This window comes from Myotis daubentonii, chromosome 3 (genome assembly GCF_963259705.1).
Source record: "Myotis daubentonii chromosome 3, mMyoDau2.1, whole genome shotgun sequence".
Lineage (NCBI taxonomy): Eukaryota > Metazoa > Chordata > Mammalia > Chiroptera > Vespertilionidae > Myotis > Myotis daubentonii.
In genome coordinates this window covers 55,610,557-55,626,347 of record NC_081842.1, presented here as the reverse complement: position 1 = coordinate 55,626,347, position 15,791 = coordinate 55,610,557, and the positions used below count along the sequence as shown (strand labels likewise).

At 43.1% G+C, this 15,791-nt stretch overlaps 1 protein-coding gene across 1 annotated transcript in view; it reads right to left on the bottom strand.

Annotated features, from left to right (window-relative positions):
* Positions 1–7,873: 7,873 nt before the first annotated feature.
* Positions 7,874–15,791, bottom strand: part of OSBPL11 (oxysterol binding protein like 11) — an 89,469-nt gene continuing 81,551 nt past the window's right edge. Inside the window, exons 12-13 of the mRNA XM_059687586.1 lie at positions 15,402–15,555; positions 7,874–9,494 (exon numbers count right to left, since the gene is read on the bottom strand). Of these exons, the coding sequence (XP_059543569.1) occupies positions 9,429–9,494; positions 15,402–15,555 (220 nt within the window). The 3' untranslated portion in view covers positions 7,874–9,428. The remainder of the gene's footprint in view (positions 9,495–15,401; positions 15,556–15,791) is intronic.

Genomic DNA, 15,791 nt, shown 5'->3' with positions numbered 1-15,791 from the left:
GGGCAAAGTCGCTCGAGTCTGGCTACAGCATGGGAACAACCAAGGCTAATTCCATGGAGATTCCAGATACAAGTGCTCCCCGTTCTTCTGATTCAGACAGGGGAAGGGTACACGTGACCCAGCCTCTCTCTAGGGTAGGGGCTGAGGTTACCTGCTCTGGAATAAGTGGGAAAAGTCTCAGGAGCAAGGATGACTAACCAGGCTGGCTCTAAGGATGAGTCACTTTCTGTGGAGAAACACTCCCCACCTCATCCAGCCAGAGGAACTTCAGTCTCATATCTGAATAGCATGATTTAGGTTTCTTTTTTTTTTTTTTTTAATATATTTTATTGATTTTTTACAGAGGAAGGGAGAGGAATAGAGAGTTAGAAACATCGATAAGAGAGAAAAATTGACCAGCTGCCTCCTGCACACCCACTACTGGGGATGTGCCCACAACCAAGGTACATGCCCTTGACTGGTATCGAACCTGGGACCCTTCAGTCCACAGGCCGACGCTCTATCCACTGAGCCAAATCAGTTAGGCTAGGTTTCTTTTTTAAATATAATATACTAGTGGCCCGGTGCACGAAATTCGTACACGGGAGGGGGGGGAGTGTCCCTCAGCCAGGCCTGTAACCTCTCCAATCTGGGACCCCTCAGGGTATGCCCATCTCACAATCCAGGACCACTGGCTCCTAACTGCTTGCCTGCCTGCCTGCCTGCCTGATCGGCCCCTAACTGCTTCTGCCTGCCAGCCTGATTGCCCCCTAACTGCTCCCCTGCTGGCCCAATCGACACCTAACTGCTCCCCTGCCGGCCTGATCGCCTCCAACTGCCCTTCCCTGCTGGCCTGATTGCCCCCAACTGCCCTTCCCTGCTGGCCTGATTGCCCCCAACTGCCCTCCCCTGCCGCAACCTGCTTCCTCTGCTGGGAATCGACCTCCTTCACGCCGCATGGAGCCATGGGACCCCCAGGCATAACTGTGCGGAGCGGCTGCCAGGCCCTGCCTCCACTGTGTGCATGGTCATCTTGTGACAGCCATCTTGTGGTGGCCATCTTGTGACGATGTTGCATGCAAGTGCCACCCAGGCTTTTATTAGTATAGATATTTTTATTGATTTCAGAAAAGAAGGGAGAGGGAGAGATAGAAACATCAATGATGAAAGAGAATCATTGATTGGCTGCCTCTTGCATGCCTCCCACTGGGGATCGAGCTCCCAACCCGGGTATGCCCTGACTGGGAATCGAACCGTGACCTCCTGATTCATAGGTCGACACTCAACCATTGAGCCACACCGGCCGAACTAGCTTTCCATTTTGTCATTAATTTAACAAATAATTGAGCTCCTGGGCTAGCCTAGGAGCACCATGAAACCCCAATTCTCTGATCCTCACCATTCTGGCTCTGTTCTCCCCTCCAGGATTCTCCTCCTGCCGTCTGGCTGCCCACCCAGCCTCTGTGAAGTCGTGTTTTCCTTCTGTGTGTGCCTTCTATTGCACCCTCCAATTACAACTTAGAATTCAAATCCTGCCCTACCTGGTTTGGCTCGGTGGATAGAGCGCAACCTGAGGACTGAAGGGTCGCGGGTTCGATTCCAGTCAAGGGCACATGCCGGGGTTGCAGGCTCGATCCCCAGTGTGGGGCATGCAGGAGGCAGCCAATCAATGATTTTCTCTCATCATTGATGTTTCTATCTCTCTCCCTCTCCTTTCCTCTCTGAAATCTATAATATATATATATATGAAAAAAGAATTCAAATCCTTCTTTTACTACCTCTAGGCTAATTATTTCAACTCAGCCACTCAGACCCTGAAACTACCAGGACTTTGAATCTTGGGTGAGAGGGGATGCTGGTGATTGGAGCCATCATTGGGCCAATGGTGGTGCTAGGGCCAGATGTTTCTAAGTCATGAATTTCCTGTGGGTTCTATGCCAAGTCTCCATTATTACCTTGATTCTATGACTTTCTACTCTCCAATAATCAGATCCTTAATTTCAGGAGCTCCTGATACTCTTTCAGGATTTCTCTATTGATTGGCTTCATATGGCTAGAGTTGGTTCTGTTCTAAGCAGTACAGAGCTGCATCTGAAGCTCCCATCTATTCAACTAAACATGCAACAAATATTTATTAAACACCTGTCCTATCTCAGGAAGTCTCATTGTCTGTCAAAGTGGTTATCCAAACTGATTCATGGCTGTATGCCCTGGAGAAGTCTGAACCATAGAAGTCCAAAATCAGCAGAACCATACCCTAAAGCCCTATTGCTTGAGAAACTTCCCCAAAGTCCTACAACCAAGCCAGTAACTGGAATCTGCAGCAGCTAAAAATCATGAAAGCCACCTCCCAGATGACTTAAATATACTTTGATAGAGGTCTTCTGAAACAAATAGTTTTTTTTACTTTACACTAGGAAACAAACCAGATAGGTTGGGAGGAAGCACTGTGGCCAGGGTATTTTGGGACAAGTGAGTCTGTGGCACTTTTCAAATAATATCGTACATATGAGTAATAGCTTACCTGTAAGGTTACTTTGCAAACAATGCTTGGCAATTGAGTTTCTAGAAATGGAGAATTTTCTTTGATATTCATAAGCTGTCAGACTACTGATCTTTGTTTGAAAACTAGGACTGTCTAAAAGTTACTGAGGACTTATTACATAACTAGAGGCCCGGTACATGAAAATTCATGCATTGGAGGGGGGGGTCCCTCAGCTAGGCCTGCCCCCCTCACAGTCTGGGAGCCCTCAGGGGCGGGAGGTGACCCGGCGATCAGGGGAAGGTGATGTCCCATCACACCTCTGCTGCTCCCACTGCTGGCAGCACAAGCCTTGGCTGGCCCTGGTTATCTGAGCCTCAGGCAGCCCTGGGCGGCTGGGGGACTGAGGGGACTGGGGGTCTCCGGAGGCAGGCATGCAGAGCAGCTGGGCCTGCCTAGGGGTGGGCCTGGCCTTGCCGCGCACCTGCCACCCTGTGGGGCTGAGGGGACTGGACACTGCCATCTTGTGGCTGTGGGTGCCACCATCTTTGAGGGCATGGCAGTCAATTAGCATATTCCCTCCTTATTGGCTGTGGGTGCTGCCATCTTTAAGGGCAGGGAAGTCAATTTGCATATTCCTTCCTTATTGGCTGTGGGCGCTGCCATCTTTGTGATGGCATGAGGGTCAATTAGCATATTCCCTCTTTATTAGATAGGATTCTGATTGGGGGGAGTTGAGAGTTTGAGGTCTGGATTGATTGTAATGTGGGTTTTTTTGTTTTGTTATTTTTCTTTCTTCTCCAAAATTGTATTAAACCCGTTTGGGTGTTTCTTTTTGGGAGTTTTTTTTTTTTTAGGAGTTCAAAGTCAGGTCATACTATTCCTCTCCTCTTCCTACCCCAAACAAATATGTAAAGAATGCTCTGAGAGGAATAAAATAGATCCCAATTTGGGGAAACACTATAGGTTATAGTTTTGCTGCCAGAACAAAATCACATTCAAATGTGTTTATGCTGAATGAAATTAGTAGTAGATCTAGGCACATCACATATATTCCCTGTTGTAAGGGTCCTCAGGATTTGTTTCCATCAGGAATGGTAAGACACACAGTCACAGAAATGGCTGTCATGAAGGAAGAAGATCCCTAGAAGCAAGAGGCACAGAGTGCCGTGATGGGGACCACACAGGGAAGCAGAGTGAAAGGGGAAATCATGGGCACAAGCCTCTAGTGTGGTTTCAGTGGGAAGAATGGGTGAGGCAGGGAAAACAGATTTAAGATTGGTTAGTTTGAATAATCTCAGCAACTCCGGTGTATGGGCTGTCCCTAGTTTTCTGGTAGCTGGCCATAGGGTAGTTTGGAAAAGGGAATTTTGGCCCAGAGAGTAAGAGCTCATAAAAGAGGTGGTTGAGAGTTTAGAGTCTGGATTGGATGGCTTACATATGAAAGGTGCCCATGTAGGCAGTCATTTACTATCTCTAAGAATTGACTAGCTCTGAGAGGGCTAGTGTGTTCAGCAGGCAGCTGATTGATGATTCTCTCTTGCCAGAAGCCAATTCCAACATGTCAGCAGGGCTGAATCATCTGGAGATGGCTGAGGGCATTTCCCCAAACCTTTCTGAAAAGGATGCATAAAATGATTGCTTGCTGCCAGATAGCTAAGGGCATCTTAATTTACATGTTATTGCCTTCTACTGGCCAAATTCCTGAATAGCTGTAGGCAAATTCCCCAATCTGACAATGGATTGTGTATACGAAACCCTACCCTTTGATGTGTATATCTCCATCTTGCCTTAGGACAAATTGTATTAATAAAAAGCAAGGGGTCCTGAGACAAGAAGAACTTAGTTCCTTCGGCTAAGTCTTCTCTGACTCCCCATAATTATGTTTGGGCTTGGTTGGTTGGAGTATCATCCCTTACAGGTTCATTTCCTGGTCAGAGCACATAAATAGGTTGTGGGTTTGATCCCACATTGGGGTGCTTAAGGAGGCAACCAATCTTTCTCTCTAAAGTCAATAAACATATCCTCAGCTGAGAATCTATATATATAAAAGCCTAAGCGACCATTACAACTGAACAACCGGAAGGACCGTTGACCAGTTGCTATAAAGCTCACTGACCACCAGGGGGCAGACGCTTAATTCAGGAGCTGCCCCCTGGTGGTCGGTGTGCTCCCACAGCGGGAGCACCGCTCAGCCAGAAGCCAGGCTCATGGCTGGCGAGTGCAGTGGTGGTGGCGGGAGCCTCTCCCGCCTCCACGGCAGCACTAAGGAGCACCAAGTGGCCGAGTGATGAGTGGCGAGCATCGAGTGCCTGCGCCGGGCCCAACTCAGGCTCCTCCCCGGCCGGCTGCTGCTTTGCACACTGTGGGAATCGGGTTGAAACTGGCAGTTTGACATCCCCCGAGGGGTCCTGGTTTGCGAGAGGGCGCAGTCCAGGCTGAGGGATCCCAACAGGTGCATGAATCCGTGCACTTGGCCTCTAGTTAAAATATAATAAAACAAATTTATTGAGACCTGTTTTATGGTCCAGCAAGTGACTAAGTTGGTGAATATATCATGCATACCTGAAAAGACTATATTCTGTAGTTACAGGATACTAGAGGCCCAGTGCATGAAAATTCATGCACTGGAGGGGGGGAATCCCTCAAGCTGGCCTGTCCGCTCTCACAGTCTGGGAGCCCTCAGGGGTGGGAGGCGACCCGGCGATCAGGGGAAAGCGACACCCCCATCACACCTCTGCTGCTGCCACTGCTGGCAGTGCAAGCCTCTGCTGGCCTGGTTACCTGACCCTCAGGCGGCCCTGGGCGGCTGGGCAGCCACCATCTGAGGCGTGCCTGCATCTTGGGCTGGCCCTGGGCAGCTGGAGGGCTGAGGGAACTGTATACCTGCTGCCCCAGCGGGGCTGAGGGGACTGGGCACTGCCATCTTGTGGCTGTGGGCGCCGCCATCTTTGAGGGTGTGACAGTCAAATTAGCATATTTCCTCCTTATTGGCTGTGGGTGCCTCCATCTTTGTGATGGTGTGAGGGTCAATTAGCATATTCCCTCTTTATGAGATAGGATTAGTGTTCTATAAATAAGAATTAGGTCAAGGTGATTGATAGTGTTTAGATCATGTGGCTTTGCTGACTTTTTTGTCTAGTTGTCCAATCAGCTACTGTGAGAAGGGTGTTAAATTCCCAACTATAATTATGGAATTATCTATTTCTCCTTTTTTTTTAAATTTTATTTTTATTGCTTAAAGTATTACAAAGGGTATTACATATGTCTCCTTTTCCCCCCTGCCCTATTTCTCCTTTTAATTATGTCAATCAAAAGCCATAAGGTTGCTTCATGTATTTTGAAGCTATATATTAAACACATTTATGATTGTTGTCTTTCTTTTTTTTGGCTTTAAATTTTTATTTTTAATTGAATTAGGGTGATATTAATAAAATTATATGGGTTTCAGGTGTACAATTCTATACCTCATCTGTATGTTATATTGTGTTCACCCCAAGTCAAGTCTCTTTCCATCACCATTTATTTCCCATGCCCTCTTCTACCTCCCCTACTCCCTTTTTGTTATGTCTTTCTAATGTAATCAACATTTTTATCATTATGAAGTGTTTATGTCTGCTAATACTCTTTGTCTTCACAACTATTTTGCCTGATATTAATATGGCCACACCAGGTATAAATTGGTGTGATGATGACTTTTCTAACTATTTTACCTTTTCATTGACATCTATAGAACAACAAAGGACTTTCTAAATACTAGAAATAATTTTAAGTAAATAAATTTATATTGAATCTTCTTTGCACCGTGTTTATACTAGTTCTGTTTTCCCGACTTGGGTTTTTCCATGACCTCCTTCCCATGCTCTCAACCCCCTTCATTGAAGGCTGACTTTTCTCTGTTCTGGCAATTCTCATCTTGGTTACTAACTATGTATCTTTCCTCTTCTAGGCCACTGAACTCAGAGCAGAGTCCGTACCTTAGTCCTTTGTGGCTCCAGTGCTTGGCACATATAGGTGGTCAGCACAGGTCTGCTGACTTAATGAATGATTAGAGGGATGTGGCAAAACAAGCAAACAAATGATAACTGCATTTTTATTTCTTGAAGCCATTCGTTGAGAGGCTCCTGGTCTTCTGTCCACTGTAGCTCTTACTAGACCAGTGATGGCGAACCTGTGACACGCGTGTCAGAGGTGATACGCAAACTCATTTTTTTGGTTGATTTTTCTTTGTTAAATGGCATTTAAATATATAAAATAAATATCAAAAATATAAATATTTGTTTTACTATGGTTGCAAATATCAAAAAATTTCTATATGTGACACGGCACCAGAGTTAAGTTAGGGTTTTTCAAAATGCTGACATGCCGAGCTCAAAAGGTTCACCATCACTGAACTAGACCAACCAGGCCAAAGGAAAGCCTTTGCCCCTCCATGCTCTGCAGGTATCTTCTCCTATTTGAACTCTCCCCAGCTGCAGAGCGTAGGGAAGAATGGTTATTCGGGATAGTGGCCAGTGCTGCCTCCTCTGCACCCCTTCCCCAGTCCCAGGATGGGGCCTCCTCCTCTAGCCCCTTTCCTGTGGGCGTGGTCCTGTGAGGAGCCAGCTTGGTTCCTATGTGAACATCAATTCCTCAAGACAAGGGAGTCAGCACCCTTGGGAGAGGCAAGCAGCAGTCACCAAGTCCTTCTCTGCAGAGAGGCTCCTGCTCATCAGTAAGAGCTGGTCTCTCTCCAGGACAGGGATAGCTCTAAGCAGCACTCAGATAGAAGTGCTGAAGCTGTCTTGGACTTCTTAACATACAATTCCTAGTAGCCAGAAGGAAAGTATACATTTAAAACGTTAGCCCAGAGTTAATGGGGGGGAAAGGAGGACCTATGTAATACTTTCAACAACAGAGACTAAAAGCAAAAAGCCAAACAAACAACTTTAGCCCAGCCCTAGCCAGTGTTGCTCAGTTGGTTGGGCGTTGTCCTGTGCACCAAATGGGGGCAGGTTCAATTCCCATCAGAGCACATACCCAGGTTGCAGGTTTGGTACTCCATCCATGTTTCCCTCTATTTCTCTCTCTCTCTTCCTTCCTCTTTCTGGAGATACAAATATGTAGCAATTGCTACAAAGACTCATTTCCCTGGCCAAATATTAAAAAGGTGTAGCTAAAAATAAAATAAATAAAACAAATAAACAAATAAATAAACAGAAAAAGCTCTTGTCAGGTGGACAAATAACATGGGGAGATTTCACTAATAAATGTACTGTTTTTCAGAAGAATTTTAAACTCATTAAATTTACTCCTTTAAGAGATTCCTGAAGATTTAAAGAGAAAAATTAATGTCTTTCAAATGAACAGGGCAATAACTCAACTAAAATATCACATTCCTATTTCTTTCCATTCATAAAACAGACAAAGGCATTATTGTTCTCTAGTTTTATTATTTTTCAATCTGCCCAACACATGAACTATAACTTGGTTTGAGATTTTTTCAGTGCATTTCACAGCAAAAATGAACAAGGGAATCATTAAAATGGTTGTACATAAACCAATTATTTACAATTTGTTGAAAAAATTATTTTGCTGTTTTTCTCCTATTAACCCCTTCAATAAAACACAATTTATCAGAGCACAAAGCTTAAATTTCTAATGATGATGCAACAGATACAGCCACCTTCAATGGCTGGTGAATAACAGGTATATATTACACACACTGATTGGAAGACCACATCAGAAGAAACAGAATAAGGCACCACTCTTGGAAAATTAAGGTAGCTTGCAGTAACAAGTATTAAGCACCATAAGTAGGTACTCAATAAATACTTGAATGAATGATGAGAGCTGTAATTAGCACTATTCTTTTAGTTGCCAGAAATTCTTTAACCTCAATAAAACACTTATTTAAAAAGATTTGTACCTGGATATAATTTCCTTGTACCTTTTAATTTCATGCTCTTTCTTCAGCATTTGAGTTGAAAAGAAAATAAAACCATACTATACACGCTCTCAGTCACATATATAACTTCTGAATTACTGACAAATAGGAACAGTTGTTTTAAATTTTGAGTGAACAGAGGTACGATAAAGCATACTCATCCAGAGGGTAACACATAATACTGTATATTAACCTACAAGTGGAAAAAGGTAACAGTTTTATTTCTTAATATCTGCTATGTTCTTTAATGCCTCAGTTCTTAAGACCAAAATCTCATCATATTGACATGAACACATTTAAAAAATTGTCTCTCAAGTGAAATATTTAATAAAACTAGGTATTGAAAAATGTTCTGAAATTTTTCAAGTCAATGTTGTTTTCAAGTATATTAAAATGCTCAGAAGAAAAAGTTCTCCATGGTTATAATTTGAATCAAAAGAGAGTTCCGACAGAGGTGGATAATGCATAAGATCCTGACACAAGCACACAGTCTCTTTGAAGGAACAGAATGCCTTGTTAGTACGACCTGGTTGATTTTTTTTTTTAACACTGATTTCAGGCACAATGGCTGAATCCACTTCTGGGTCGTCTTTCTCCTCCTCTTGGTTTATGGGTAGTGAATACTTAAGTTATTGACAGAAAGCAAAGCATAGACTCTGAAAGAGACTTCACTTTTCACTATAAAGAAATGAAAGTCATTGAGTTTTTCACTGTTGTGTTTATCTGCTGCCCCCATGCAAAAACAGGGGATTTAAATTTAGCTTTAGGAATAGGAACTAGATAAAGATCAATCATCTAACAAGTCAGGTGGAAGGTTTTCAGATGATATTGCTCACGTCACATGGACAGGTTGGTGAGAGGTCCATAGTGCTTCTTCAACACTTTGGTCTCGCTGTAGTTCTATGGTGCCCTAATAGATACATTCATGTTTAGCTAGTTTCAGTCTGCAATCAGGAAGTAGGTCACTCAGTGCAATAACTCCATTCTGGGAGGGTTTGGGTAAACAGAGAAGAATTTCATTTGGTTGAGTCTTAGTGTGTGTCACTCTGCTGGTTGTGTTGTTGGAATTATTTTCCAAAGGGGTTTGTGATAAACCCAGCCATCTCCCTGAAACAAGTAGAAGAATAAGTTAAAGAACGATTCCTCTAATATTTTCAGAAGCAGTAACCAGAATTAGAAGCAACACCTTCATTGAAATGGCATTCTGTTCTCACATTTAAAAACTAGAGTTTCTGTAAAGAAAAAAAACCTTCTGTGGTTAATTATGACATAAAGCAATGCCTGTGGCTTAGCTAGAATTGGGTGAGCATTCTGGTTTAGGGGGATCTAGTTTGTGCCCTACAAACACTTTCTTTTGCAGAAGTCATCTGTAGTAATTCTGCCAATTTTGCCAAAATGTTGCAGATTGAGGCTCACCCAGAGTGACAGATGAAAGGGCGAGGGCTACGCCCTCCATCTTACCCCGGATCCTCCATTTTTGGGCAGCAGCCTTAGCCACGTGCTTGGCAAGGAGCTTCTTCCTGGAAGCCCAAGCCTCTGCTAGCCACACCCAGGATTTCTTTAAACTAACCAATGACAATCAAGGGAAGTGCGCGCCATACATATGACCACATCCTGTGTAACAAGACATCGACTTGCGCCTGGCCAATCGGCAGGGCCCACAGTCCTCTCTCCTCCCCTTACTCCACCCCCCTATAAGACCCCTCTTCCCACAGGGCTAGCTCTCTCTGCCACTTGCCGCTGCATCGGTGAGTGTGGTCGGGGAGCCGAGCTAGCTCGAATAAAGACTCTTTGCTTTTGCATCGGACTTGGCTGGCTCCCTGGTGGTCTTTTGGGGATCCTGAAATCTGGGCATAACAACAGACAGCAGGAGGAGCATGAATAAATAGTCATGAACATACTACCTGTTCTCTCCATCTCAACTGGCATCTCTAGTATCTAAGTATTGTTTCCTAGTTCTTTCCTGACTCAACCCCATTAGTTTTCCCTTGTTCCTGTGAATAGGATACCACAAGGAGATAAAGTCAGAGACTGAACTAAAGACCAAGTGAGGAAAAGAGAGCTGCAGCAAATGCATAATACTAGGGTGGGAGCTTGGCAGAATTGAGGTCCCAACAGCTATGACTGGAGTTCAGTGTTTATGGGAGTAGGAGAAGTCAGAAGGATTTGAAACTCTGTCCTTAACCCCGACATCTCTTTCAGTTTATTTATATTTTAAAAATATTTTTTATATATTTACTCTACCTTGTTCCAAAAATAATTTAAGGCCACCAATTATTTGGCTCGTAGTGACAAGGACTCTCTCCTTGACTAAGCCTTATCTTGGCCTGCTGAGCCCAGTTTCGGCAAAAGCACATCCCGATAAACCAGTTTATCAAGAATCACCTCATTCTTAATAGCTAATCAAACTTCTCTCATCCTTAATATCTAATCAAGTGCCTCTTTTCCCTCCCCCCCATCCATGATACCCAAACAAGTTCCTCTTAGTAATTTTCCAACCACTTCCTCACCCTGCCCATTGGCTATAAATTCCCACTTGTTCTATATTCAGAGTTGAGTTCAATTTCTCTATTCTATGGCAATAGTCTTGAGTAAAGTCTTCCTTGCCATTTATAATGTATCAGAATAATTTTTCTTTAACAACAGCAGCTATTAGGTTGTTTATTACAGCAAATCACCTGGTTGTTAATTCTCAGCACCTATACTTGTCTTTGAAAAAAGATGTGGCTACCTAACTACATTACAGAAGGCTGGTTCAGAAATTAAGACATGCCATCTGAACATCCATCTCATTTTACAGATGAAGAAACTGAGGCTCTGAGAAGTGAAATGAGTTGCCCAACTTTACTAAGGAAGGAGCAGAGTACTTTTTAGTGCACCTTCCATATATTTACCCACATTTTACAATGAGGAAACTGCAGTTCTAAGCGTAAATAAACTATACAAGGTGAGAGCTGGGGCTCACACTTAGTCCATCTGACTCCAATATGGTCTATCTATACTAATAAAAGAGAAAAATGGTAATTGGCGTACGACGATACCCTTTTCATTGGCTAATCAGGGCTATATGCAAATTAACTGCCAACTAAGATTGGCAGTTAACTGCCAACTAAGATTGGCAGTTAACTGCCAACAAGATGGCGGTTAATTTGCATATGTATGCACAATGCAGGGAGGCGAAAGGGAAAGCAGGAAGAAGCCCCCTGCCACTGACAGTGATCGGAAACCCAGGGGGGAGCTAAGAGCTGGGGGGCAGGGCAAAGGCGGCCCTGGGGCCGCCTTTGCCCTGCCCCCCAGCCATGATCAGAGAATCAGGCGCCTTTTCCGCCCTGGCCAGTGATAGCAGGAAGTAGGGGTGGAGCCAGCGATGGGAGCTGGGCACGGTCGAAGCTGGCAGTCCCAGGAGCTAGGGGTCCCTTGCCTGGGCCTAAAGCGGAGCCCACGATCGCGGGGCCGCTGCAGCTGTGGGTCCCCGCTGCCCGGGCCAGACGCCTAGGCCAGAGGTGTCAGGCCTGGGCAAGGGGCCGATCCTGCGATTGGAGGGTGATGGGGGTCAATGCCTGAGGGCTTCCCAGTATGTGAGAGGGGGCAGGCTGGGCTGAGGGACACTCCCCCCTGCCCCCCCCACCACACCCAGTGCATGAATTTCGTGCACCGGGCCCCTAGTTGTACTATAAAAGCCGTCCTGCTTAAATTTATATACAACTTAAGAAATGTTAAACATTCACTTAAGAGGACACAATTAATAGATCCTGCTGGACATGTATAATAAAAGGGAGTGGAAGACATCATACATTAAATCTCAGAAATAGGAAAAGAAGGTGGGTATAATTAAATGATTCTAGAACCACTTTACGTTCCTCTATACCTTCTAAGGTTACTCTATCTTCCTCTTATACCAACTGACTCTATTCTTTACTCCTCCACCTAATTAAGATCAACTCCTCCTTGGTCTGTAAGCATGAAAGTACAAAACAAGTGGAAAAGCCTTTGCTTTCAGGCTTTATGAAACGTCTAAATGGAGTACTTTTTTCCATTTAGGACCACAGGGGAGACAAAATCAACTTTCAATAACATATGATACTTCTTAGCAAAGGGCCATGCACAATGACAATAGCTCCGAATCTGCTATGAACTGTGTGGTACCAACCAACTTCAGCTAGCTGCCATCCTCATCAGTCTCACTTGTACTCCACAGTGCTGTTCAGATGTGATGGCACACATGGTCCAGCTGCACAAAGGATGCAACCTGGCTGCTCCATGGACTTAGGGAATTAACATATGACACAAATCTAACCTTTCTGCTGAATACTGTGTCATGGCATATCATTTAGGAAGCCCTGCTAATATCATAGTACCCAAAGGGGCCCAAACCTGAGTCAGCATCTCTAATCTACAACAATTTTCAACCTTTTTCATCTCATGGCACACACAAACGAATTACTAAAATTCTGCAGCACCAAAAATATATTTCTTTGCCGATCTGACAAAAAACAAAACAAAACAAAAAACAGTTATAATTTTGATTGATTTATAATGATAATAATAGTAACTACCTACACTTTTTTGCTCCAAAGTGACTTTTTAAAAAATCAGGTGTCTATGCTTGTATATAAATAGGATTTCTGGTACTAAGAATTAACCAATCAGAGACAACCTTATTATGTGACATAACCAATAAGATGCAACTCTGTTATATGACCTATATATTTATGTTTCAAGACACCGTTTGTGTTGGCTATTGTCATTTTTTTAATTGACAATCTAAAGGAAAAGAGATCAGTGTTCCTGACTAAATAGGCGGGTACTGCATGTTTTAAAAATTCTTGCAGCACACCAATTGAAAATCACTGTCCATACTATCAGGTAGTAACTTATGATTGAAAGAAATTTACTGTTTTATTGGATAATCACCATATCTTGCCATCACTTTCTTTTTTTAAAAAAATATATTTTATTGATTTTTTACAGAGAGGTAGGGAGAGGGATAGAGAGTTAGAAACATCGATGAGAGAGAAACATGGATCAGCTGCCTCCTGCACAACCCCTACTGGGGATGTGCCCGCAACCAAGGTACATGCCCTTGACCGAAATCGAACCTGGGACCCTTCAGTCTGCAGGCCAATGCTCTATCCACTGAGCCAAACTGGTTAGGGCTTGCCATCACTTTCTACATTTGTCTATCCAACACAGCAAAATGTAATAAAAGATTAAGTGGTAGGCTCTTAATTACATCTGTCAAATAAAGAATTGAGCCCTGGCCAATTTGGTACAGTGGTTAGAGTGTTGGCCCGTGATCAACCTTGGTTGCAGGTTCCCCAGTCCCTGTGGGGGTGTTTGCAGGAGGCAACCAATTGATTTGTCTCTCTCACGTCAATGGTTTTCTCTCTTTCCCCCTCCTCCTTCCCTCCGACTCTCTCTGGAAATCAATGGAAAGGATATCCAGAGGATTAAAATTTTTTTAAAAAGAATTTTTGAGAAGAAGCAAGTATACATGCAAGAAACAGGGTGTCTATCTTTTAAAATCCCACTGGTTGTATCTTTCTTTTTAGCCCCAGAGTTCATTCTTAATGGTTTACAGAAGTCCTGCCTTATAAATTTTTCTTTCTAGAACCTATTTCTGGTACATCTGCTTTCTTAATGAGCTTGAAATGAAAAAAACAAAACAAAAAACAACAACACAAAAAACCAAGGTTACCAGACTAGAATTTGAATAGTAATTAAAGGGCTTATTCTTTTATATAAAAATGCAGAGATATAAAATACTTTCCCTTTTTATTTCTATTCATGAAATGGTATTTATATTAGATATCCAAAGATTAGAAAATGAAAGCAATGAAATTACTATAACAAACTATGAGATTTTAAGAGCAATAACTATGTAAAAATCACATTCAAATTACTTTTTCCAGATTCTATCCTGATGGACCAACATTAAAATTCAATGTGTGTCCTTAGACTTGGCTATAGACAAGAAAACTTTTCTTGATATCAGATCTGGTTCGTTATTCACCTTTCTGAGTCCTACCAGAAAGTAATCAGCAAAACAAAACAAAATCTTTAAATTTAGAAAAGACTTCAGAAATCATTTAGTCTAACTGTAAATAGTGCATTATACTCTTCTCTTGTATAGGTCTAGGGGTGGAGATCACATTACCATAAAATCTACTCTGCTATTACTGTATTTTTTTTAATTGTTATATAATGTCTTATGTTAAACTCAAAATGTGCTTCTTGGGCTTAGCTCAAGTCTGCTGTTAGAATTGATTAAAAAGTTCTGTGTGAGACCAGCCAAGGTGGTTCGGTGGTTCAGCATCGACCTATGAACCAGGAGGTCACTGGTTTGATTCCTGGTCAGGGCACATGCCTAGGTTGTGGGCTCGATCCCTAGTAGGGGGCGTACAGGAGGAAGCCGATCAATGATTCTCATCATTGATGTTTCTGACTCTTTCCCTCTCCCTTCCTCTATGAAATCAATAAAAATATATTTAAAAAAAAGTTCTATGTGATATATTTGAAGATGATAATAAATAGCCCTTATTTTCTATTTTTTAGGCTAAATACGCCACTTCATTATTTTTTCCTTAAATGCTGCAAAAATTCTAGTCACTTCACTATCCCTTGTGTAGCCAATTAAGTTTCCCATGTCTCCCTTAAAATGTGGTCTCTGGACCCTAGCCGGATTGGCGTAGTTAGTTGGGCGTCGTCCGTGCACAAAGGGGTTGCCAGTTCGATCCCAAGTAGGAGGTGTGCTGGAGTCAACAGTTTGATGTTTCTCTCTCTCAATATCTCTCCCCCCACCCCCTTTTGATCCCCCCCCCCCGCTCTTCTCTTTAGGATCAATTAAAAGAAATAATCGAAATCATTTGAACTGCTGGTTAATTATTTTAACAGCTCATGCTTAAGCTGGGCTATTTTCAGAAATGGAGGTGTGTAATGACAATCAAGAAAGCTTAGTAAGCTGAAGTGCCCACTAAGCAGGCGAGTTTTGGTCGGAAGACAGGGAGAACATACCTCTTTAATAAAGTACTTGGTTTTCCAGGGTGTGCCCGTTTCAATACGATGCCTTTCTTCAGCCCTCTGGCGTTCTTCCAGGGTGCGTTTATGCTCTGTGGCCTTATCAATTTCAGATTCCCTCAGAGAGTCAGTCACATTTTTCCACAATCGCCTGAAATCAGAACATCACATATTTCACATTCTTTTTAAAAAAAAACATATTTTATTGATTTTTTTACAGAGAGGAAGGGAGAGAGATAGAGAGTTAGAAACATGGATGAGAGCCCTAACCGGTTTGGCTCAGTGGATAGAGCGTCGGCCTGCAGACTGAAAGGTGCCAGGTTCGATTCCAGTCAAGGGCATGTACCTTGGTTGCGGGCACATCCCTAGTAGGAGGTGTGCAGGAGG